A 23,590-nucleotide genomic window follows, 5' to 3' on the forward strand; every position below is an offset into this window, starting at 1 on the left:
CAGAGAAGAGTCGTGTTGAATCATTTGTGAATCTTCAGCATCCGGTACAGTTATTACAGTAACTGCTTAATGTTACAATCACAATAAAATGGTAACATTTAGCAGTTACTGTAATAATATGTAATGTCTTGCCCTGCAATAAAAATGGCAATGGAGTAATGTGGGATTAGGTTTGTCAAGAGTTGCATTGCAAGAACGTGGGAGTAGATTTGCCTGGAGTGGGTTTAAAATTACGTGGCAGTTCTTCATACTTAAAGCGACACTATAGTCACCAGAATCATTGCAGTTTAATGTAGTGGTTTTGGTGTTTGTAGCATGTCCAGACAGCCTTAGTGTCAGCATTGCCTTTTCAGGGAAGGTTTACATTGCTGGTTAGTTGCACCTCTAGGGGCAGTCGGTCTGCATGGAGGTGCCCCATAGAAATGCATTAAAATTGTTTTCCTATGAGAAAACATTGGATTGGCTGAGATTATCAAGATTGATGATCTCTGCCATGGAGGCGTAGACAACCACAACCTAAATAGTTTAACACTATAGTGTCAGGAATACACAGCTATTGTTATTAAATTCTTAAATCCACTCAGCCCGTTGGGCTTCACATGTTTTTGGTAATTCATTTTAGATGATGAATTGCTGGAGAAGAGCATATTATGAGCATTTGGAATATTACAAGTGAATCATTTTGCTTATCTTTAGAATTTTATTCTACGGCACTTTCCTCAAAGATCATTTTGCATTCAAAATACCTGGGGTTCCAGGGGAATGTTCTCATAGAGCTGAGTCTATAAATTTTCTTAAGGCATTGGGGAATGCTTTAAAGCAAATAGGTCTCCAATTAACGGATACAAATTCACTCTCTGAATGTATGAAACCAATGAATCACTTTCTGCACCCTGGCTGTGAGAATGACTTCCATAATATTAAACGTCTGTCCATGAAATCTGGAAAACTTAATGTTAGCCATCAGCAACATAGACTTAAACTGTCCAATATATTAAGTAGTCTTTATAGCTTAAAATTCACAAACTCTGCATGTTGCTCACCTCTTCCCCACACAAGCACATAAAGGGACACTGTAACTGCTTCTTTTCATTGAAGTGTTTATAGCGTGTGTAGTCCCCTGGTGCTGTGCTTCAATTCAGCGTTAAACAATTTTTGATGTCAGGGTATTTAGTGTGAAACTGCTCAAACATGGTTTAACAGTGAATGGAGGGATAGTGCCAGGTGACTGTGTAGGCACTGTAACCAATTCAATGAGACCTGTTAGAAGAAGGACAACGCCTAACCTAACTGGTATTTGTTGGTATTCTAGTAGCTGGTAGAAGTATTACAATTTTAAAGTGGAATGTATTGTAGGTCGCTATTTGGCAAGTGTCGCACAAGCCTTTTTTTATGGACATGTCAAATAGTGATTTGGTTCACTAATAAGTGTGACGCTATCAAGTTTCCCTTGAACGTTACTTGATTGACTTCTTATTAATTGACCATCCAGAGCAATACATGAATCTCCAGGTGTGTGGCAGACGGCATGTAGTTCCACCAAGTGTGATTCTCACACTTGACTTAAAGGGACATTCCACACCCATAAATTATTTCAGCTTGCTGAAGTGCTTTATGTGTGAAGAGGATGTCCTTTGCGTTTTCATTGTACAAAAAGTGCAGATATCAATAGATGTTATTTCCTGGTTGTTTACCTCAGTGGAGTTAAATTCAAGAGGCAGAAATTTCCCAGAGCACCTGCCTTTCAAAGACTTCGCGTTGAGCTGCGTTGAGAAGTCTCTGATTGGACAGCCACAGAAATTCTGGGCGGGGTTAGAAGGGGAGGGCTTGCAAAGGCTGCAGACAAGTGATCTTTAGCTTTTGCAAGCTATTTTTAGATATACACCAATGAATTGAAATTGTAGCATACCTACTAAATAATTATTTATTTTGTATTTATTTGGAAAGTGGAGTGCCTCTTTAATATTGCCCTGCATGCATTCGGGCCTGTACTGTCTACCTTTATTTTTCAAAAGTAGAGGGGATGTTTGTCCGTCACTGAACTATGCCCAGATATGTTTGTGACCCTTTCTTTCTAAGGCTGCAGTAGAACATACAGATACCACTAGTTTAGCGATATCAATTTTCCTTTACTTATCATTTCTCCTTCCCTTCGTTCCCCTGACAACCAATGCACTGGCTGACTGTAATCTTTGTGATTTAATTTAATGCAGTTATCACTTACAATACTCTCCACTGAACCCTCAGTCTGCATTTCACCCTTATCACCAAGTGACTCCTAAGGTCCACTTTATTCACCTTCAAATGAAATGAAACCGCATTGAGCCAAATGCATCCCTGCTATTTTCAAATAGCTTTCGTTGCAGCAGTATAATTCTTCTGAAGATGCAGTGAAAATGCTCTTTCTACAATAAACATACGGTAGGTCTGAGTTAGGGTATGGTTATTGTTATAGAATAATAAGTTTAGATTTAGTGTTCCTGTATCTTGGGGTTATGGGTGGAATTTCCATGGTCTGTTTTAGGAGAACTGGACAAAGATAAATGTAGGGTCAATGTATGAAAATGTATATTAAGATTTTGCAGATTTTTAACGGCTATCGGATAGCCACAAATGTGTAGATAAGAAGAGGGATGGGATATATCGGTTGGGAGTAATAGAATACCTTCCAATATTTCAAATATACCAAGAGGGACCCTTTAAGCTTAGGAATGTGATTTGGGGCAGTGGCCACTGAGAAAGTTAAAGATACTGATCATTTATGCAACTATAATGTAATTTAGACATAGAACAATGTATCTTATTTACACAGACTGATTCCACATTTATTATAGTTTAAAGACACATTACTGGGAGTATTATTGCTGCGGAGCTCTGTTATACACTCAGACACACCAACAATATGGAGCTCCTAGAAATTGGGACATTAGGAAAGAAAAGAGAGACTGAGTGATTTGGACCCAGAATAGGGACTGGCCCTCCTATTCATAAACAATTAGGAGGTATGCAATATTTTTTTGAGGTAGTGATTAGGTGGCTTAGGGTACTCCCATGATCTGAATCCAGGGAATTGGGCACACGCACACCTGATTTTAGAAGCTAACCTGTAGCCGTATGGTTATACATATATGGATAAAATAACTGAACTTGCCTTTTGTGAATAGCCGAATAGTGAGATTTAAAAAATGAATTTAAAGGGACACTATATTCGGCAGAACAACTACAGCTTAATGTAGTTGTTCTATGAGTATAATGGTTCCCTTCAGGCTTTTTTTTTAAGCAAACACTGCCTTGTCAGACAAAAGGCAGTGTTTACATTGCCTCCAGGGATACCACCTTAGATGGCCACTGGAGGTGCTTCCTGGGTCAGTGTTGCCGAAAAAGCAGCCCTGACATTCGGCGTCACCACGCTCTGCATGGAGACGCTGAATTTTCCTCATAGAGATGCATTGATTCAATGCATCTCTATGAAGAGGTCCTGATTGGCCAAAACGGCATTTGACCCCACCCCATAGCCAATTTTTACAATCCAATACTTTCCCTATGGGAAAGCATTGGTTTGGCTAAAAATCTGCCATTTTGATGATGTTACAAAGGGGGTGGGGCCAGTGCCGGAGAATACACACGGCTCTAGAAATAAGGAGAGTTTTAACCTTTTATAGGGGGACTAAGGGGGGGAAAGCCACCTAAAATGAACTTTAGCATAGCTGTCCTTTTACTACTGTGATAATTCAAAGTGAATTTCAAATTAAAAATATATTCTAGTCAAGTCTCTTTTAGAAGAACTGACTTCAAGACAACCGAAAGTCTCTCAGGTGTCATTCTGTGCTTAGTCAATAGACCTCTGTACTGCGCTGCAGACTACGCTGGTGCTCCGTAATTACACTATGTATTCCTGTACTGTCCCATTTCCATTCTGCAAAGATAATTTTTACTATAATATAAATTCACACTTTCACTGCTCTAATACTGAAAATAAAATAAATCTTATTACTTTGGAAAAGAAAGGGGAAATGGTTAACGATGCAGGAGTAGGTGCAGTAACCCTACCTCTGTTGATGAAAGGATTACTACATAGATACTTGTTGTCGGTATACAAATAGTGATAACACGGCTTAATCCTCAAGACTGAGTTAGTAAATTCATCATCTGCAGCGCTATAGCTCTGAAAAGGTTAAAAAAACACAACAAATAGACCTGTGGTGGAAACGTACACCGATACCCTTTACACCCTCTGTAAAGTAGACTAGATGGGCCGAATGGTTCTTATCTGCCGTCACATTCTATTTTTCTAAGTGTTCTTTTTTTGCCATCCTTCGAATATTTCAGTAACTGTAACAACCTCTCAGACGTACTCTTTATTCTAAGTATTTTGTTTGCCAAGCAGCTAGTCTGGAGAGGTGGAATGTGATATTGAAGAAAGGATGGGAGGGGGCTGGAAATAAAGAATAATATACATTACTTTTAAATTGCACTAGGCATTTCATATTGTGTGTAACTCCCCAGGGCTTTGATTCGAGCTGTCATTTGTAACTGTCGCTGGAAGCGCAGAGTGGGGCTTGGCATAGCTGGGGTGTAGCAGAGTAATGTAAAGCTATTGCTTTCATTACTTTGTTTTCTCTCTCTGTATTTATCATTGAACAGTTGCACATCCTAAGGAAATAATTTTAGCCTTGCCTGTTGTAGAAATGTAATGTTATTCTGTACCGGAATTACTAAATATGCCCTGAGAACCCTAGCTTTAATCAGTACATTGCTCACTGTCACTGAGCGCGCGCTCACCCACCCATACACTCCCCTATTGTTTCTGTGCTTCAAAGCACATTATATTACACTGGGTCACCTGGCCTAGGAGCCTACACTGCCTATCATCCTCAGGCAAATATCCAACTCCTGCTCATCTGGGATTTGTTGGATTGGGCTGCGTAGCCCTATTGGGAATTAAAATAATGAATTACATACATGCAGTTTTAATTTTGTAGGATTACATTATCTTGATATTTTATTGTGTTTGTATAGATAGAAATGTTTAGATACAGCTACATATCGATAGACGTGGATGTCTAAATAGATATATAAACGTGAAATGTGAATTGTGGTAAAATAATGTCATTTAGTGCTTCTGGAGACATTATAAAAAAAAAAGACCTCCAAACCAAAGGTTGTGTGGTTTAGAGTCGACTCCAGAAACCAGATATGGTGTTTTATATTGCATGATTTAAAAGAATATTAATAAATAAAATATAGTATTTTTTTGTTTTGTTTTTTAGTATAAGTGTTGGTATAAATATTATGGTACCATAGAGTTAGTGTTAGGGTAGTGTAGAGGTTACAGGTTAGTGTAAGTCTTTATAGAGGAGTTATTTACTGTTAAGGCAGCGCTGCCTAAGGTTAGTAGGAGCTACAGTGCCCTGAGCTATATTAAAGTGAGACAACTGGTGATTGGGACAAGTATGTTCAAGTTCTGCCCCAGATTAGGATCGCCTTGCTGCATGGGAGGTCAGAAATTAATCTGTGTATTAATTTCTGACCTCCCCGTTCACGCAGGTGTTTGAAAACATGATCGCTGTCTGTCTCTTGTTAGAAATTGGGTTGTTTTGAAGAGGGAGGAATTCTGCCTACTAAATGTCTCCCCTTTCTGTTTCAGGTCTATCCAGAGCTACAAATCACCAATGTTGTTGAAGCAAACCAACCAGTGACAATCCAGAACTGGTGCAAGCGTGGGCGCAAACAGTGTAAGAGCCACACCCACATTGTGGTTCCCTATAGATGTCTGGGTAAGTAGGTTACATGTGTAACTATTTCTAGAATATTACATATTCTATGTTCCTATTCATAGTGGGTGGGGATATCTGATGGATTAAAAAAAATAAAAATGATAATTTGCTATGTTGTACCATGAGAGGTCTGGAACGTTGGTGTATAATGAAAGGATTGAGGCTCCTTATATGGCCAGATTTTTAGCTGAAAGGTCTGATTTTATTATGGTCATTAACCCCTTAAGGACCAAACTTCTGGAATAAAAGGGAATCATGACGTGTCACACATGTCATGTGTCCTTAAGGGGTTAAATAATGGCGAAAGGACCATGAGGCTTGTTGTCTGTCTGTTCTCTGACTTTGAAGATCTCTCCCCCTTTTTTAAGTCCAGCAATAAAGTCTTGCAACATCCTTTGTTGTTTTATGATATATTCGTAATTGTAAGCAGAATAAACCTAAATAAAATGTAAGTCTGATGTGTATTGATGTTTCTAATTGACAAACAAAAGTTTTATAATATATGTATATTAACATGGTGGCGAGCCACCCAACAACAACAAGAAAGAAGAGAAATATGTATTAAAAGAAGTAAGTTTTTCTAAAGTTATTGCATGGGTTAATCACTCAACCAGAAGTTGGAGTTCAATCCAGGTGTTAAATGGTGTATTTGAATTCGGTTTTTAAAACAGGCCTTTTTGGCCTGTGGCAGAACATTCTTAATTCCCCGTAACTGAAAACCTAGAGAAGAAGTTACTAAATGTATGTAGCTGCCAACCTAATTTGAATAGAGTTATACTAACTAGAGCTTAGAACCCTTAAAGGATTTCATAAAAATTTCAACTGTTCTCTGCTAGTAGCTTTTAGAATCCGTGGCCCTTAGCATCAGCATTTTTTTTGTTTATCATCTTAATTTATATTAATATTTACGCTGACTGACCCTATCCAGCCCACAGAAACATTCATTCTTTGAAACCTTGAAAGTAGGTGAGCGTAAGCAGTATTGACCTAGTGGGAAAAGGAGTGGAATGAAGGGATGTATGAAACACGCGCATCTCCTCTGCCCTTTCGTGTACCAGTTCTGACATCATCCCAGAATTCTCCCAAGACTCATAAATGCATGTTCAAACATGTTCTTCCCTTAGTCCCATTCACGCCAGTGTTCACCAAACATCTTCCCATGATGCCATGCAAGTTTTAATAAGCATTGTGGGATACCAATGATTGTCACCATTTGCATTATTTGCTAACAAAATAATAAAAAAGCTAAATATATTGGGAAATATTGCAAATCTAGTAGATAATGGATTGGCAAAGATTTCAGTAGAGACAGAACCTCTTTAAAGCCTCCATCACCAGCTGCCGACTCTCCCTTTTAGTTATGCAAACTTATTTGTTCATTTGTTTTCTCAAAAGTTTATATATAATCAAGGGGCTGGCTGCACTCACCTGAACATGCTCAAATGGGGTGCTGCTGTACAGTAAAAATGAAAATCCAGTGCACTACCTTACCACTACTTTGGTGCTGACCGATTTTTCTAGTTTTTTTTAAAAAAACACCTAATCTAGGCAAAAAATAATGGGGGTTAAGTTACACCATATGATCATACATTGCATAAGCCTGCCACAATGTCAATGTACCCCATCTTTGGCAGGTCCTACACTAACAGGCAACTGTCTACTAAATGAGCAACTCACTTGGGGAAATCCTTCCATCTCGAGTTCTCTGCAGTACAAGGCTAAATAGGGTCCTGAGATGAGGCACCTGTGACAGGGAGGGGGTGCAAAACCAAGGAGCTGGCTAGACTCCTAAATATATATGGGAAAATAAGGGGTTGGCTGCACTCACCTAAACATGCTTAAATGGGGTGCTGCTGGGGGCCAATAAGTACAGTAAAAATAGAAATCCAGCACACTCACTTATCAACTAAACCGCTACTTAGATGCTGACAGATTTGACTAGTTTTATTAAAAACACCTAATCTAGGCAAAAAATAATGGGGGTTTAGTTACATTATATGATCATACATTGCATAAGCCTGCCACAAACGTCAATGTACCCTATCTGTGGCAGGTTCTACTCTCACTGCCAACTGTCTACTAAATGAGCTACTCACTTGGGGAAATCCTTCCATCTCGAGTTCTCTGCAGTACAAGGCTGGTCCTGAGATGAGGCACCTGTGACAGGGAGGGGTGCAAAACCAAGGAGTTGGCTAGACTTCTAAATAAATAAATATATATATATAATATATTTTATGTTAGAGTTGTACCTACAGGTTAAAGGTAGGTTGGAGGTATTTTGATGGTGGCTTGGGGTCAGAAGATACATGCTATTGATCTTTATAAAGGAAGCTGAACTGAAATATTGAAGGAAATTTGATTGCAGTGCAACTGTTAGTGAACAGCAGAGGGGCAAAAATATATAGATTCAGCTGATTTAGCAGCTATCCAAAGGTATCCGAATGGCTGTGCAAATACAGAAGAAATAACTGGATTGTATTTTGAGAATAGTTTAACGGGTTTCACAAAGCAAACTTTTAAATGGAACAGCTGTATTTGGACAACTGAACGCCATCCGGAGTTTAGGTAATAGATACCAACATTTTTTATCTGCCTGAATGTATCACACTCAGTGTATTAGTCACTGGCCATATAGTAACCTTGTACAGTGATACCTCGGTTCACGAACGCTTCTGTTCACGAACAACTCGGTTCACGAACAGAAAAGTTCGTAAAAATATGCTCCGGTTCACGAACTCCGCCTCGGTTCACGAACGCAAGCCGCGGCCATTTTAATGCTAATTTCAGGCTGTCACATGGTCGGGACTTCCTGTAGGAAGACCGTGGAGAGAAGAAGCAAGAATAAGAGACACAGAAAGAAGTACTCTGCAAGCATTATAAGTGATTATACTGTATTTTATCACATACAGTACATACTGTACACAGAAAGAAGTACTCTGCAAGCATTATACAGTACAGTAAGTGATTATACTGTATTTTATCACATACAGTACATACAGTACACAGAAAGAAGTACTGTACTCTGCAAGCATTATAAGTGATTATACTGTATTTTATCCCATACAGTACATACTGTACAGTTCACTGGACACCCAATATGGCTCCCAAGAAGCATAGTGGAAAGAAGAAAGTGCGGAGCAGCAATAAAGGTGACAAGAACAGCAATGCAGGTGACAATGTGCAAAGTGGAAATGCAAGTGACAATGTGCAAAGTGGAAATGCAAGTGACAATGTGCAAAGTGGAAATGCAGTTGACAATGTGCAAAGTGGAAATGCAGTTGACAATGTGCAAAGTGGAAATGCAAGTGACAATGTGCAAAGTGGAAATGCAAGTGACAATGTGCAAAGTGGAAATGCAAGTGACAATGTGCGAAGTGGAAATGCAGGTGACAATGTGCAAAGTGGAAATGCAAGTGACAATGTGCGAAGTGGAAATGCAGGTGACAATGTGCAAAGTGGAAATGCAAGTGACAAGAATGTGCAGCGCAAGCATGGTGGCAAAAAGAAAGTGCACAGCAGTAGTAAAGGTGACAGCAAGGTTGTGAAGAAAATAACCATTGAGCTGAAGAAGGAAATTATAGAAAAGCATGACCGTGGTATTCGTGTGACTGATCTGGCTTCGGAGTACAAGATGGCAAAGTCAACAATTTCGACTATTCTGAAAAACAAAGCCGCCATCAAAGGAGCTGATGTTGCAAAAGGAGTAACAATGTTAACCAAGCAGAGGACACAAGTGCTGGAAGAGGTGGAAAAACTTTTGTTGGTGTGGTTGAATGAGAAACAGCTGGCAGGTGATAGTGTAAGTGAAGCTATGATCTGTGAGAAAGCCAGGAAATTGCACAGTGATTTACAGCAAAGAAGCCCCTCTACAAGTGCAGCAAGTGACGAATTTAAAGCCAGTAGAGGGTGGTTTGAAAAATTCCGCAGGAGAACTGGCATCCACAGTGTGATTAGACATGGTGAGGCTTCCAGTTCTGACAAGGCCGCAGCAGAAGCTTACAAGTTAGAATTTGCAGAATTCATGAAGACAGAAGGATACGTCCCTCAACAAGTGTTCAACTGTGATGAAACAGGGCTCTTCTGGAAAAAAATGCCGAACAGAACCTATATCACACAGGAGGAAAAGGCCCTACCAGGGCACAAGCCCATGAAGGACAGATTGACCCTTTTGCTGTGTGCCAACGCAAGCGCCGATCTGAAAATTAAACCACTACTGGTGTACCATTCTCAGACCCCTCGTGCATTTAGGGAACAAAATGTGAACAAGGCCAGACTGCCCGTCATGTGGAGAGCCAATGCCAAAGCTTGGGTCACAAGGCAATTGTTTATGGAATGGCTGCACGAGGTGTTTGCACCCACCGTCAGAAAATATCTTTCTGATAACCAGCTGCCTGAAAGGTGCCTTCTTCTGATGGACAATGCCCCAGCACACCCTCCAGCCTTGGTGGATGATATGGATGCTGAGTATGACTTCATCAAGGTAAAGTTCCTCCCCCCCAACACAACACCACTTCTGCAGCCCATGGACCAGCAAGTCATCTGCAACTTTAAGAAGCTGTACACAAAGGCGCTCTTCACTAGGTGTTTTAATGTCACTTCAGAGACATCCTTGACTTTGAAAGAATTCTGGAAGAAACATTTCAATGTTGTCCACTGCATTAACCTCATTGACAAAGCCTGGGAAGAGGTCACTTCCCGAACCCTAAATTCAGCCTGGAGGAAACTGTGGCCAGAATGTGTCGCTGAACGTGAACATGACTTAGAAGGGTCTGATGCAGAGGTAGTGGAGGAAATTGTGTCCATGGGCAAGAATATGGGTCTGGACGTTGATGGTGCTGATGTGGAAGAGCTTGTTGAGGAACATAGGGAGGAGCTGACCACGGAAGAACTTTATGAACTCCACAGTGAGCAGCAGAAGGCACTTCTTGAGGAGCATTCCAATGAGGAGGAAGAAGAAAGGGAGGAGGTTAGCAGTGATGCCATAAAATCCATTATGCAAAAATGGAATGAGTGCCATGATTTCTTTGAAAAGCACCACCCCAACATTACTGTCACAAACAGAGTGTTAAATCTCATGAATGATAATGTGGTCTCTCATTTCCGGAGGGTTATGCAGCGCAGAAAGAGACAAGTGACATTGGACAGATTTTTCAGACAAACTGAGCCTGCAGCTAGGAGACAAAGGAGAGAGGAAACCCCTGAAGAAGATCTCCCTGATGTCCTTATGGAGGGGGACTCTCCCCCCAAACAATAACTGCCTCCCACCTTACTGTCCTCTCTTAATAAATAACTACAGTATACTGTACTTTACTAATGTGTATTGTCATTTGTTTCATATTTTTGGGCTTCAAAAACCCCCCAAAAAAAGTCAGCACGGATTAACCGGATTTACATTGAACCCTATGGGAAAATGTGCCTCGGTTCACGACCAATTCGGTTCGCGACCAGAGTCAGTTCACGAATTAAGTTCGTGAACCGAGGTATCACTGTATCTGCGTTACTAACTGTACCTGTCGTGAGAGTTGTCATGTGGACTGGGTAGTTGGTTATTTTACACTGTTAATTTACATCAACTACACAATCTAAATACACAAGATAAGTATACAAATACAGAAAGTTTGCTTGTTGTATGTTGTTGATGGGCTTGCATTGTTATCAGTGTTTCTACCAATGAGTATATAATGTCTTGTACTCCTCATTCTTGCCACCGGAGGGCTCTGTTGACAATCCTGTGCCCACTTGTGAATCTAGCATCATATAATTGTTTTATTTTCCTCTACTTGTCGTTATCTTAGATTGTTTAACAGTTTCTGGTTTTGATGAAGCTCTGAAGCGTATTATTTTCCTTACTATATATCTACTGTAGATTGCTATATGTAGGTATGCACACACCCACACATATTTTTTATCTATCTTAAGGCAGCAAATATTTCTAACACCCTTAGGCTCATTGTGTGGTTTATTTCACATTTGTTGTGTAGTGTAATATGCAGTGTTCACATTTGTTGTGTAGTGTTATATAGCAGTTATGTAGTAAGAAATTCACACATTGATTTGACAAGCAAGGCTGGACTTTACCCACCTTTTTAATGTACCAAGGAGATACGTATTAACATTATATACCTGAATGTCCCTAGTTTAGTGCATATCTGTAGCTTATTCAGAGAATAGGAGAGAGCAGAGAATTGGTAGCCAATCATGGTTCTCCCAATCAGTAAGAACAATGTGAATAGTTCATGAATGAAGCTACTCTAGAAAGTAGAAGCTGCTCAGCCGGTCCTCGTCCTCGCAGGTTCATTGATGATGTTTTCTAAAGACCTTCCCCATGTTGCGTCTCTGTGTGGGAATGAAATGAAAGCCTATAGACTGTAAGCTCGTTTGAGCAGGGTCCTCTTTAACCTATCGTTCCTGTAAGTTTTCTTGTAATTGTCCTATTTATAGTTAAATCCCCCCTCTCATAATATTGTAAAACGCGCTACGGAATCTGTTGGGGCTATATAAATGGCAATAATAATAATAATGAAGCATTAGCAATTTTGAATATAATATTTAGCAGAATAGAATAGCAGCTGCAATTTGCACCATGAAAGTCTGACGTCTAGGTTGTCCCTTTATTTGGCTCTTAACACGTTCTATACATTGAAGATGCCGGCTGCTGTTTAAAAAAAACAACTCTCAGCACTCTGCCTTTTATCCCATGTCTGGATGAGATACATAGGAGCTGCAGTCTGAAATACAAGTCCTCCGAAGTCTTCCTGCATCTCTTACTTGGTACGTGGAATAGGAGCTGCGGACTGTTATAGAAGTCTGAAAATAATTATATCTTTTGATGTAAGCAGGCTTCCTTCTGACAAAACACTTCAGCAGATCAATAAACACTCCAATGTGTGCGTCAGAATCTGTATTGAGTTTTATTCCGATAAATAACAACCTTCAGTACAGCAAATAGCATAGCAACTAGGAACACACACACAGACAGATACACACACACACGCAGACACACAATCCATGTCATTGTGCCCTCATTGTTGAGTTAAACACTCATTTTCCTGGTTGTCATGCTTTTCCTGTAACCTTCGGAGGTCACTGAGATTGTCATCAGAATGCGTTTTCCTTTTGCAACAGACTCTGCGAGCTCGCCCCTCATACACAAATCCATAGCAATGCAGACATACATATATCCATATTAAATATTAACAGTTTTACCAAGTCATCCAAGTCTTTTCTTTAATCGTATTTGTTTTACAAGGCAGTTAAAACTGCCATAATACCCTAATGCCTAACTTAATACTGTGAGCATTTGCACAACTCCCACTTGTTTAAGCTGAAGATTGAAGATTACTCAACCACATGACATATTAATGGAAAGAATATTTTCCAGCAGATAGCACCGTGTTTCAATTTCTCATTGCAAGCCCTTCATTCTCTCCTTTAGCTGTGCTAATGCAAATCCCAGTAGCCACACTGTGGGATGCACTCGGTGCCTTGTATTATATCGATTTATAAAAAGTAGCCTTTGTAATTTACTCCACATGGATAATTCACCTCCCCATATATATATATATATATATATTTTTTTTCCTTGGATATATATATCCATCCAAAAAGGCAGGAGCACTCACTTGTTAAAAATCCAAATTTTATTGTAACATCTTTAAAAAACGATCAACGTTTCAGTCCTGCACAGAGGACTTTCATCAGGATCAAAGATAGACGAAATACAGACAAGATAATTGTGAGTGCTCCCGCCTTTTTGGATGGATATATAACACTAGCCATGGCATGCTAGCACCCGGATTTTTTGGGATACTTTAAGCGTGAGTGCAGGATTACTTTGGATTTTTATATATATATATATTTATATATATATATATATATATATATATATATATATATATATATATATATTCATTTATTAATAAAATATAGATCAACTTGTTCATTCAACTGCTGGAAGTAGTTCCATAATGTATTTGAGAAATATATAGAAAATACAGTCACCCTCTGGAGATTTCTCCTGCTGTGCCAAATGTGGCATGGCTCCTTTCTCATTATGGTGTATATTTAAAGCCAGTTTAATTTAACCCAGTGCACTGTATTTCTAGCAACACACAATTGCTTATCTCATTAAGTAATTGCACCAGTCACTATTTTCTGACACTTTGAATCTCTTGCGTCATCTTGAATAATCTGCATGGTAAAATAAATGCGTGGTGTTATTGTGTATGTACTAAGGTATTTGTGATTATGATCACAATGTTTAAATGTTTAATATGCCGTGAATTGTGTCCAGTAATAGTGGAATACTGAAATAAAATGTGATGCCTCCCAACAAAGCCACATTTGGACCCCTGTCCCTGTTTTGCTCTCTGGTATCCTTCCATTTAAAGATACCATATGTTGAAGTCCATATTAAACGCAAAAGCATCATTAGATTCGCTCAGAAGGAGGGCATTGAGTCCATGGAAAGAGTGTTTAAATGGTACTGCCCTTGGTGGGGCTGGATAGCATGGTGTACTTGCATCCATGCCAGGCTGACATGAGTCATCCTCTTTTTGTGGAGGTCCACTCCTCTGGACATCACCAATGATGCAAGCCATTTCACTGACATCGCCCATATTGGCATGACTTTCCTGTCCCCCAGGTCCTTACCTTGTCACGTTGAGAGCAATGATGGAGCTATTATATACTCCTGGGAACAGAGGAAAAAATGGTTTTCCAATTTCGTTTTTTTTTTTTTTTGTGATTTCCTACCTAGGAAGTTCCCAGCATCGCAGCCTATCATGACATATCAATGAAAAACCTAGGATGTCCTCTTTACAATACCACAAGGACTGATAGAGCAGCTCAAAGGAATAAAAGGAGATGCATGTGAGCAAATTTCCAGTACAGGGGACACAAGTTAGTGGGCTGGGTCTCAGGAGGTTATGATGTAGTGACATTTTATTATATGGAAATTTACAGGTATCTACCAGATATATCAATTTCTAGGTTATCCACCTCAACACAATCTTTTAAATTAATTTGCTTCATTTTTGTGACCCATAAGAGATCATTCAAGCTTTGTGTATTTCAATAATAAAACAAATGTTGCAGATCACTGCTGTTTTAAGCCCTTCTAAGATGGAACACAATGAAAACTGACTTCCTTGAACCATGAGCTCTGCAATGAGCAAAGCGTTTTGAGACTGAGTGACCCTTTAACATTAAGCTGAGTATTATAAAAAAAAATAATTGATGTAATACTAAAACAATGGAAATGAAATCAAATCTGTATATAAGTCTCCCTGAAAAGAACACACCAAGCACCGTAATCTCTACAACCTGCTGTAGTCATTGTGGTGTCAGAAATGCCCTGGCGCAATCCCACAGTAAGAGTAAGTAGTCAAACCATTTTTAGTATGGCTTTTGACAACTTACCTGGGTCCCACCACACACCTATGTCTGCAGTCTTTGGTTCTGGTCGTCTTCTTCAGTGGAATCCGTTTAGAACTACAGTGCAAAGCAGAACCATGATGGACTATGTTCATCACCCGAGCTATAATCTGCAGAAGACTGGATGTGACATGGATGCTTAGGGGACCCATGTAAGTTGTCAATATGTACTAGAATGGTTTGACTACTTACTGAGGGGACAGCGCTAGGGCGGACTTCATTTAGATTAAGCTATTATGGTGACCAGAGGGCATGTTGCAGGTGTGAAGCTGATCTTTCAGAAATAAAGCAAGTAGACTGTATACTGCAGTACAAGAAATACCGTAAACCTTGTAGTGAACCAATGAAGTGCTGAGTGAGAAATCTGCTCTTTTTGATTCTCAAAGATGATGGAAATCATGTCATGACATCATAGGAAAAGCTGCTAAGAAGTATATTAAAGTGTGTCTGAAGCCTTACAGTAATAGGAATTCATTATTCGAACCGATCAAAAGACGTTCCTTAAATCCTTAAATAAAATTAGTAATTGGTAAAAACATTATTTTAAAGCAGAATAAATCCTCCAAGCCTCTGAAAACCTAAAAAGGGGCACCATAAAAAAAACCAAAATAACCTTGGCTTAATAGATTGGTTTGGGTGTATTGATCATGCCCCCGCAGTCAAACTGCTGAATTCTCTGCCATTTAGTAGGTAAATTACTTTGCTTATGCTGTACTAGCCACACCACCCTTGTATGTTCCCTACTTAATCTCTCTACGCATTTCCTGTAACGAGAGCTCTAATGTTTAAACCTCTTTTGTTGTCAGTTAAGAGTGGGAGATAAAAACTTCTAAACTAAACATACTGTGCTTTCACAGATTGAAAATGAAAGCAGTTTCTCATGTAGGCTGTATGTATCACAGCCAGGGATCATGTGGCTATGGCTGTGTAAACCGAATCAAAGGTGATTTAACTCCTAAAAGGGGGAGAGAATTGATCATTGAAACTGCAGGGGAATGAGATCTACATTAAAACTGCTTGATTAAGCTAAACGTGCTTCGTTCTTAGAGTTTCCCATTAAGATTTGCCTAGAGTGGCAGCCTGCTGATGAAACAAGCACAGCCTTATGTCGTTATATTAGCCATCTGAGATCCATGGCCTTAACATAACTAAATCATTTTTGGATATCTTAGCCTGGAAAATTACTTGAAAGAGACAAATTAGAAAATTAGGTAATCCTGCTAGAATACGTAAATATTCAAAAAAGGAATTGCTGCAGATACAAGTTAAGGGTGGCCACTACAATATTTTTTTAATTATATTTTCAGTAATTTTTTTTGTCCTCGGGCCACATGCAAAAATAAGACCTTTATTTTGATCAGAACTAGCCTTTCCGGGAGCGGTTGATAGCTCTGATGGGCTGTCTTTTTTTTTTTTTTTTTTTTTTTTTACGACTCTGTGCAGGTCTCTGAGATGAGAGTTGGCTCAGGTTGCTCTATGCACTTTGGCAATCATGTACATTTGTGACTGTGTCTAGAGTGGCCATTTAAAGGGCAACTGTCATCAAAGTTTACATTTTTAATTTTTTTTTTTTTTTTTTTTACTTTTATTACATGGCTGCTTAGATAAAATAAATCTAAAAAAAATAAATAAAAAAATGATACATATGAATGCAAAAGTATAATTACGTTTCATTAAATGTAATAATTTTTTTTAAAAAAATTAGAAGTTAACATTTGATGACGGTTGTCTTTTATGTGCACCTTAATTTTAATTTAAAACCTTTGCTCCGTGAAATAGACATGTACTTCAGAGCGCATTGTAGAAGGGAACTATAGATTTTTTTTTTTTTAATTCGACAATTTTTATTGTCCTTTCCATTTCAAGAATTGCATAGTAAAATGGCACATACAGAGCAGCCAAAAGTTCTTGACTAATATTACAACCAAGGATTTACAGTATGGAAGTAGACCAAACCCGACGGCAACCCTCAGCTCTCTATTGCCGGCACCATCAGTTGGTACTCTCATGTCTCACCACCGAGTGAGAATTGCAAGGAAACCTATATACATAGAAACATATTTACAAGTGGGAGATGCTTGAGGTGTCATGTTGTGCTGTTAAGTCTGTCCACCGTTTCCATCTGGAGAACAAAAGTACCTAAATTTCCACTGTCGGCAGCCAAGGTGGCATGGAAAAGCTTCACCTTCGCTACTAAACACCACTTGGGCCTGTTCCGATTTCCCCACTCTGTTGACTTCTAACCCCCCAACCCAGGTGGTTCTCTTTAGGGTAGGTCCAGTACTGTCTGTTGGCCCCATATAATGTAATATTTGTTTCTCCTTTTTTTCTTTTTCTTTTTTTATTTGTACATACTACTGACAGAATAATTCTTAATAATATTGTTTTAACGACATCTAGAGGCTTTATGCCATATGTCTTATCCATTATTATTTTTTCCCTCCTCTTTTTTTACCACAACATATACTTTGCTGAGCGCTTTCAGGGACAATAAAAACAGGAAACTGTTAAGCAGGCGGTGGAACGCTTCAAAGTTTTTCAAATAAAAAGGAATACACAAGTGATATACAGGAAGTGGACGCAATCATGATGGAACGCAAGGATGTGTTCCAACTCCCACTAAGAGAACTGGAAATACGTTGAACGCGCACAGACGCTGCGTGCCCAAATTGAACGCAAAACCGGAACAGGAAGCACAACTCCGAAATTGAGGACACCTGAAAACGGTAGGTATTTAACTACTTAAAAGAAAGGTAGCAATATGGACCGAAGTACAGCAACTGAGGAAGCCCCCCAGTGGGGGGAAAAGCGTTTTGCACACTTGAAGGACTTGCCACTTATACTGTAAGGACTTATTATTCTTGAGTTTATTTTTAACCTTTATGCACTTTTTGGCAAATAAAGCACTCATATGAATCATTGGATTGGTGACTACTATCAATGATCTGAAATTACTACATCATACAGAAGAGGGAGTGGGACCCTACAAAATCCCACCACGCTGGTATCTTGAGCCGAGAATTTACTGGCTCTTTATTTGTGAGTGTAAATACATATTTCAATCTAATCCAACTTTTCCATTCAGACAATCTGCGCTAGTGTTTTTCATTTTCCCTAATTATAGGATTACATTCCTTAAAGACTTAAGCGTTCAGAAACTATATGTAAGACACCCCACCTTGTGTATATTTGTAGAAGGGTTATTGGCCTGAAGTTTTGGGGATGATGTAGTGGCTCGCTGGGCTTCGACAAAGTGATGTGTGCCAAAAGCATGCTTTTGTGCATGGTGCTGTTGGTGATCACCTCGGTGTAAGCCCTGGCTAGGTGGGGTGCTAAGGTCTCCCTGTATTTCTTGAAGTATGTGTTGGCAAAGCCGTCAGGAGTAGGAATTATGTACAGCTGAGTAGAAAGTGTATGACCTGTCTACGGGGTGGTGGAGCCTCCACGCATCATAGAGATTATGGAGGGAGAGTAATTTCTGTATCGCTTTACATTGGCGGTTCTCGTCCCCAGCTCTTTCAGGTCTTTTTGTAGGTTGCTTGTAGGGCCTGTTCAGAGTCCAAAAAATTGGAAAAATTGGAAAAATTGAAAATATAAAAAGCATGAATCATATAAAATATTTTACAAAATGCATAGTCTATTTAGATAATATACAATAAACACACAAGGGAATTTCAACATAAAAACACAACTGATGATTTCAGGAAAAAACTTTTTTATTATATCACAATCCTCCAGTTGGCTTTTTTTATGAGGCATTTTTTCAAACAGCCACTGACAAGCCAGGTTATTCACAGGAAGAGTCTTTTCTATTTGGAAATCGGAGATAAAGGGTGATTAATGTCCTGTGTTTGTGGGGTAGAAGGGGTACCGGATAAAAAGGTTAATTACACGTTAAAGACAATATGGTACACTGAGATCAAGGAAACAACGGGATGACTAGAATGACTTCCATGTTACCTAGAATTTCATAGAACTAGCAATATGTTTGTAGCGGATGGCATTGGGCTGTCCTAAAAATTGCATTTATTTCTGTGTGTTTGGTTGAATTTTAACAGGTATATGTGAAGTGTATGCAGCATTCGTCTGATTGTTCGGTAAAATCACTCCAGTTATTATGCGAGTGAAACTACTGAACAATCAGACCACCCCAGGAGTAAGTAACAATGTTGCAAACGGTTAATTGGCAGTTCGTGTAGTGGGTTCTTTGTTCTCTGGGTGGCCGCCATTCGGGAGACAAACACGTGGCGGCGGCCATTTTAAACTCCCGAACAGCGGTGTTTTGCCGTCGAGTGTCTGGAACCTAAATCGGACACTCGATTAGGCAAACACCGCTGAGACCTCCACACTGCCGCAAATTCGTATACAAACTACCGAACGGCTTCCCGTTCGGTAGTTTGAACCTCACGAACAAGGGGATTTACCCGAAACCTCCCCGGCTCTCCTAACATAGGCCATTCGTGTGTTGCATTCCCTTTTCTGTGACCGACCACAAGGCCAAAACACATGGAAACCTTTTCGGCTGTTAAACCCAGCGCGATCGGTCTTTTTAGTACTTCCATAAATTTCCTGAACCCCTGGTCCGATCTGGGTGATTTTTTGATATGTCTCTCACCCAGTTCAGGGCTACCAGGGGATGTAACATTTAAAGGGGTACCCCTATGTTTAGGGGTACATCCAGAAACCCAGGGAATTTGTGCCTTGTATAATGGGATTTTGTGTCAAACTAAGGGGAGGGGATGTGTGGGTGGCAACTCGTGTATGATTGGCTACTGTAATTATTGTAAATCCCTCCCTTGCATGGGAGAATGCTTTATAAGGAAGTTGTGTGGATTAAAAGTCAGTTCTGCTCCTGATGCTGTGTGTCGTCCAGTCATTGGGATCTGTATTGGGATATTCGTGGATTACCTTGCTTGCTGTAATTATTATTCTATGGTATTTTATAACTTGTTCCTGAGCCTTACTGGGATCTTTAGTGGAGTTAACCTGTGAAAGACCAACTCTCCGCTACAATGTTAATATGGTTTAATTAAAAAAACAAAGAACAATTTAGTTTATAATTACGATATTCAACATTTTATTATAGATATAAAGGACAAAGCTCACCTCAAAACTATTTTGAACAATATAAACCTTTCATTAAGTTTTGAAAGGAAATAGATTTAAAAAATAATAAAAATAATAAAGTATAAGTAAAAAATGAAAAACAAATCTTTTAGCTATAGTATGTGACCAGATCCTTCAGCCGTCTACATGCACCTGGCGTCAGACAGTGTTTGAAAACAGACAGTCTCTATGGTCTTTTCTGTGCAGGGAAGCAGGGAAGATCATAGAGATTGTCCACTTTCAAACACTGTCTGACCAAACGTGCATGTATATGGCTTAAGGATCCTGTCATGTACTACTTTATTATTAAAAAAAAAAAACTATTTTCTTTCAAAACTTGGTGAAAAGTTTGTTTTCTTCAAAATAGATTTGGGGTGAGTGTTGTCCTTTATATCTATAAAGAAAAAATGAAGATCAAAATTCCTGTTAAACCTGTCATATACTGCACATAGGGGATGTTTTTTGTTTTCTCCTATATGATTTATATATATTGATTTGAGTGTGTCTCAATATGTTTATTGTAATGCAGATAGGGGCTAGTCCTAAGTGAAAATAAAGCATTGTGTGTTGGTTACTTTGTTAACTGTGTGTTCTGTCTGGTTTGCTTGGGATTCCAGTAACAGAGTTTTGAGACCTGTTGGTTGGCTGCACTGGTCACTGATCCTGGGGATTTGTGAAGCGCTAGGCCTGAGAGCCACGAGTGCCTTTGTAAAAGCAGTAGCTGAAGGCAGTGCAGGTAGAGGTGTCAATGCCTACCTGGGCAAAGCGGACAATGCCTGCCTTGAAGGAAAGAGCTGCAGCCTCCTCCGGTGAAAAAAAAGTCCTCAAAGATCCCATTCAAGCTTCGGTGACCAAGTCTGAAGCGATCCAGAGCAGAGAGAATACTGACCTGGTGGAGGTACTCAGTTGGAGTACAGGAGCTCTGTTGCATACAGTTTTAATGGGATGATAATTGATAAATGTATTGATAAAATGACATAAAAAGTAATGCCTACTAACCAGCAATGGCAAATGTTTTTGTTTGGACCATCCTACTTTATGGCCTATTGTCTTTGGCGTATCTGGTTGCTGGTGCTGTCCTGCTTTATGAAATTTTGGACCGGAGGGACTTTGCCACAAGGAGGCTTGTGTCGCTGACATGCCCCCAAGCTAGCATTCCTGCTCTCAGCTGTTCTGGCTAAATACATGCCAGCATTGGGTAAAATACTGGCAAGTGGTGAGAGCCTGCTTGGGGATTTGCAAGCAACACAACTTGTCATTGGTGACATCCATAACCTTGAAGAGGGCTTGTCAACCTGACACATGCTTGACCGGATTACTGACTGAATATGAAGGTGGCTGACCTTCTAGTAGAGAAATGAATGACCCAGAATTGCCTGACAGAACAGTAGGTACACTTTTAACTCAATCTGCACGTCATATGGTCAAGAGGACAGTGAGAAAAAAATGACTGTCGAACCAGTTTCAGAACAGTGGGCAAATGTAAGCAGCAATTACATTTTATTCTTCTTTCGCACTGCTCCACGAACCTTACTGTAAAGAACAAGTCGTGAATGTACTGTGCTTGTAATGGTAAAGTAAACTCTGCAGGAAATGTCTGAGTTAATACACGAGGCTTGTGTATTGCAGTATGTTCTTTGCTTGTTTAGTACATTTCAGTCTTCATAGGGATTATGATCGATTCAATACGTGTAATGTGGAAAAAATCGAATTTTCTCAGTCCGATACTTCAATTAACCAGAAGCATGATGGAAGCACGTTTTGTAGACTTTCAGTAGTGTGTGGAAGACAGCAAGCTATCTATCATCTGCTAAGACCATTCTCCAACTCGTAACTCAATCTGACTTTTTTTTTATCTTAGCCACCAACTCGAGTTTTAAAATACTGCCTGCCCTTTTATTGAGTTTCTTACACACAACTTAAAGTGGATTTGTAATTGTTTAAAGTTGTTTGAAGTATAATAAAATACCCTATCAAAAATTGACCACATTTTTTTTGTTTTTTTTTATCTCCAAAGTGTTTGTTTTAGGTTATTGCCACGTTAAATTAGGCTTTTATTTTGTTTTATGGAACTACTTTCCAAAGGCTATATGAATTCAATCACAAATGCTTTAAATTCTCTGCTTACAATGTTCCCTGCTGGTCATTGTTTATCGCTGCCTTCAAGAAGGTATTTGACAAGGTATGCTGTTTGACACGTAAAGCACTTATCACAATGATTGACTAAACATGGAGGCACTCTGTTCCAGGATGCAAGTAAACACAATGGTGTGGATGTCTACTTTCCAAATAAATATTTGTTAAATAATAGTGATAGATGGTCAAGTAAACATAATATTTAAAATCCTAAGAAGTGAGTGTTTATCTATTAAAGTTATATAGGATAAATATAGAATTATAAAATTGGGTGGGGCTATTCCATGGGCATGTGCCTGGAGTCCAGCTCCATTAGCCCCTACATGAACTTTTCATAAGTAGACTTGTATCCCACAAACTCTGTCTAGGAGGAGTTTAAATGAACACTATAGCGTTAGGACTTCAAATGCGTGTTCCTTACACTATAGTTCCCTGGTGACTTTTCATTTTAGTTACCTTTTCTCCCTTGCAGTGCCAGTCTCCATGCTGCCATCCTCTTTGGCTGAGATCATGAAGATCGATGATCTCAGCCAATCCAATGCTTTCCCATAGGAAAACATTTGGCGGGTAGTGCGCATGAAAGGCAAAACGCCACTTGGCGTATATTAGACGGTCTCTCTTGATGATTGAAACAGCAGAGAGAGTTTTGCTTTATTTTGAAGGAAGTGCCTCTGGTGTCTGTCTGAGTGATAGTCATTAAAGGTATTTATATCATGAGAGTCTATAGTGTCCCTTTAAATAGTTTATGCCCATGAACAGTTTAAGATACAATGGAGGGAACTGCACTTTGTACTGTTTGCTATCAGTTTATCAATGTCACAGTTCACTGTTATATGAACTGGGTTACATGCACAACTTGTCTCTCTCTCTCTCTCTTTGGGCGAGAAGAGAGAGTTCAGCCTAACTTCTGCATGTTGCGTACGCACACTTAATCCCTTGCACTCTTCCACTTTCTGACAGCCATCATTATGCACCTTGGGTCAGACTGTTATCTCTGACAAAGCTCACTATGCTGCAACAGGCAATAGCTTTTCAAAATCATTTGCCATTTCTACAAACAGCATTCTCTGTCGGGCAATTTTGTGTTCAGTAATAGTTTATTGAAATACGTTGGTGAACTGAATGAAGAGGTAACA

General features: G+C 39.3%; 1 protein-coding gene across 4 annotated transcripts in view; it reads left to right on the plus strand.

Annotated features, from left to right (window-relative positions):
- Positions 1–23,590, plus strand: part of APP (amyloid beta precursor protein) — a 185,391-nt gene that overhangs the window by 80,251 nt on the left and 81,550 nt on the right. For all 4 annotated transcript variants that reach the window (XM_063448265.1, XM_063448275.1, XM_063448291.1 and 1 more), the window contains exon 3: positions 5,648–5,777. In XM_063448265.1, the coding sequence (XP_063304335.1) occupies positions 5,648–5,777 (130 nt within the window). The remainder of the gene's footprint in view (positions 1–5,647; positions 5,778–23,590) is intronic.

This window comes from Pelobates fuscus, chromosome 1 (assembly GCF_036172605.1).
Source record: "Pelobates fuscus isolate aPelFus1 chromosome 1, aPelFus1.pri, whole genome shotgun sequence".
Classification (NCBI taxonomy): domain Eukaryota; kingdom Metazoa; phylum Chordata; class Amphibia; order Anura; family Pelobatidae; genus Pelobates; species Pelobates fuscus.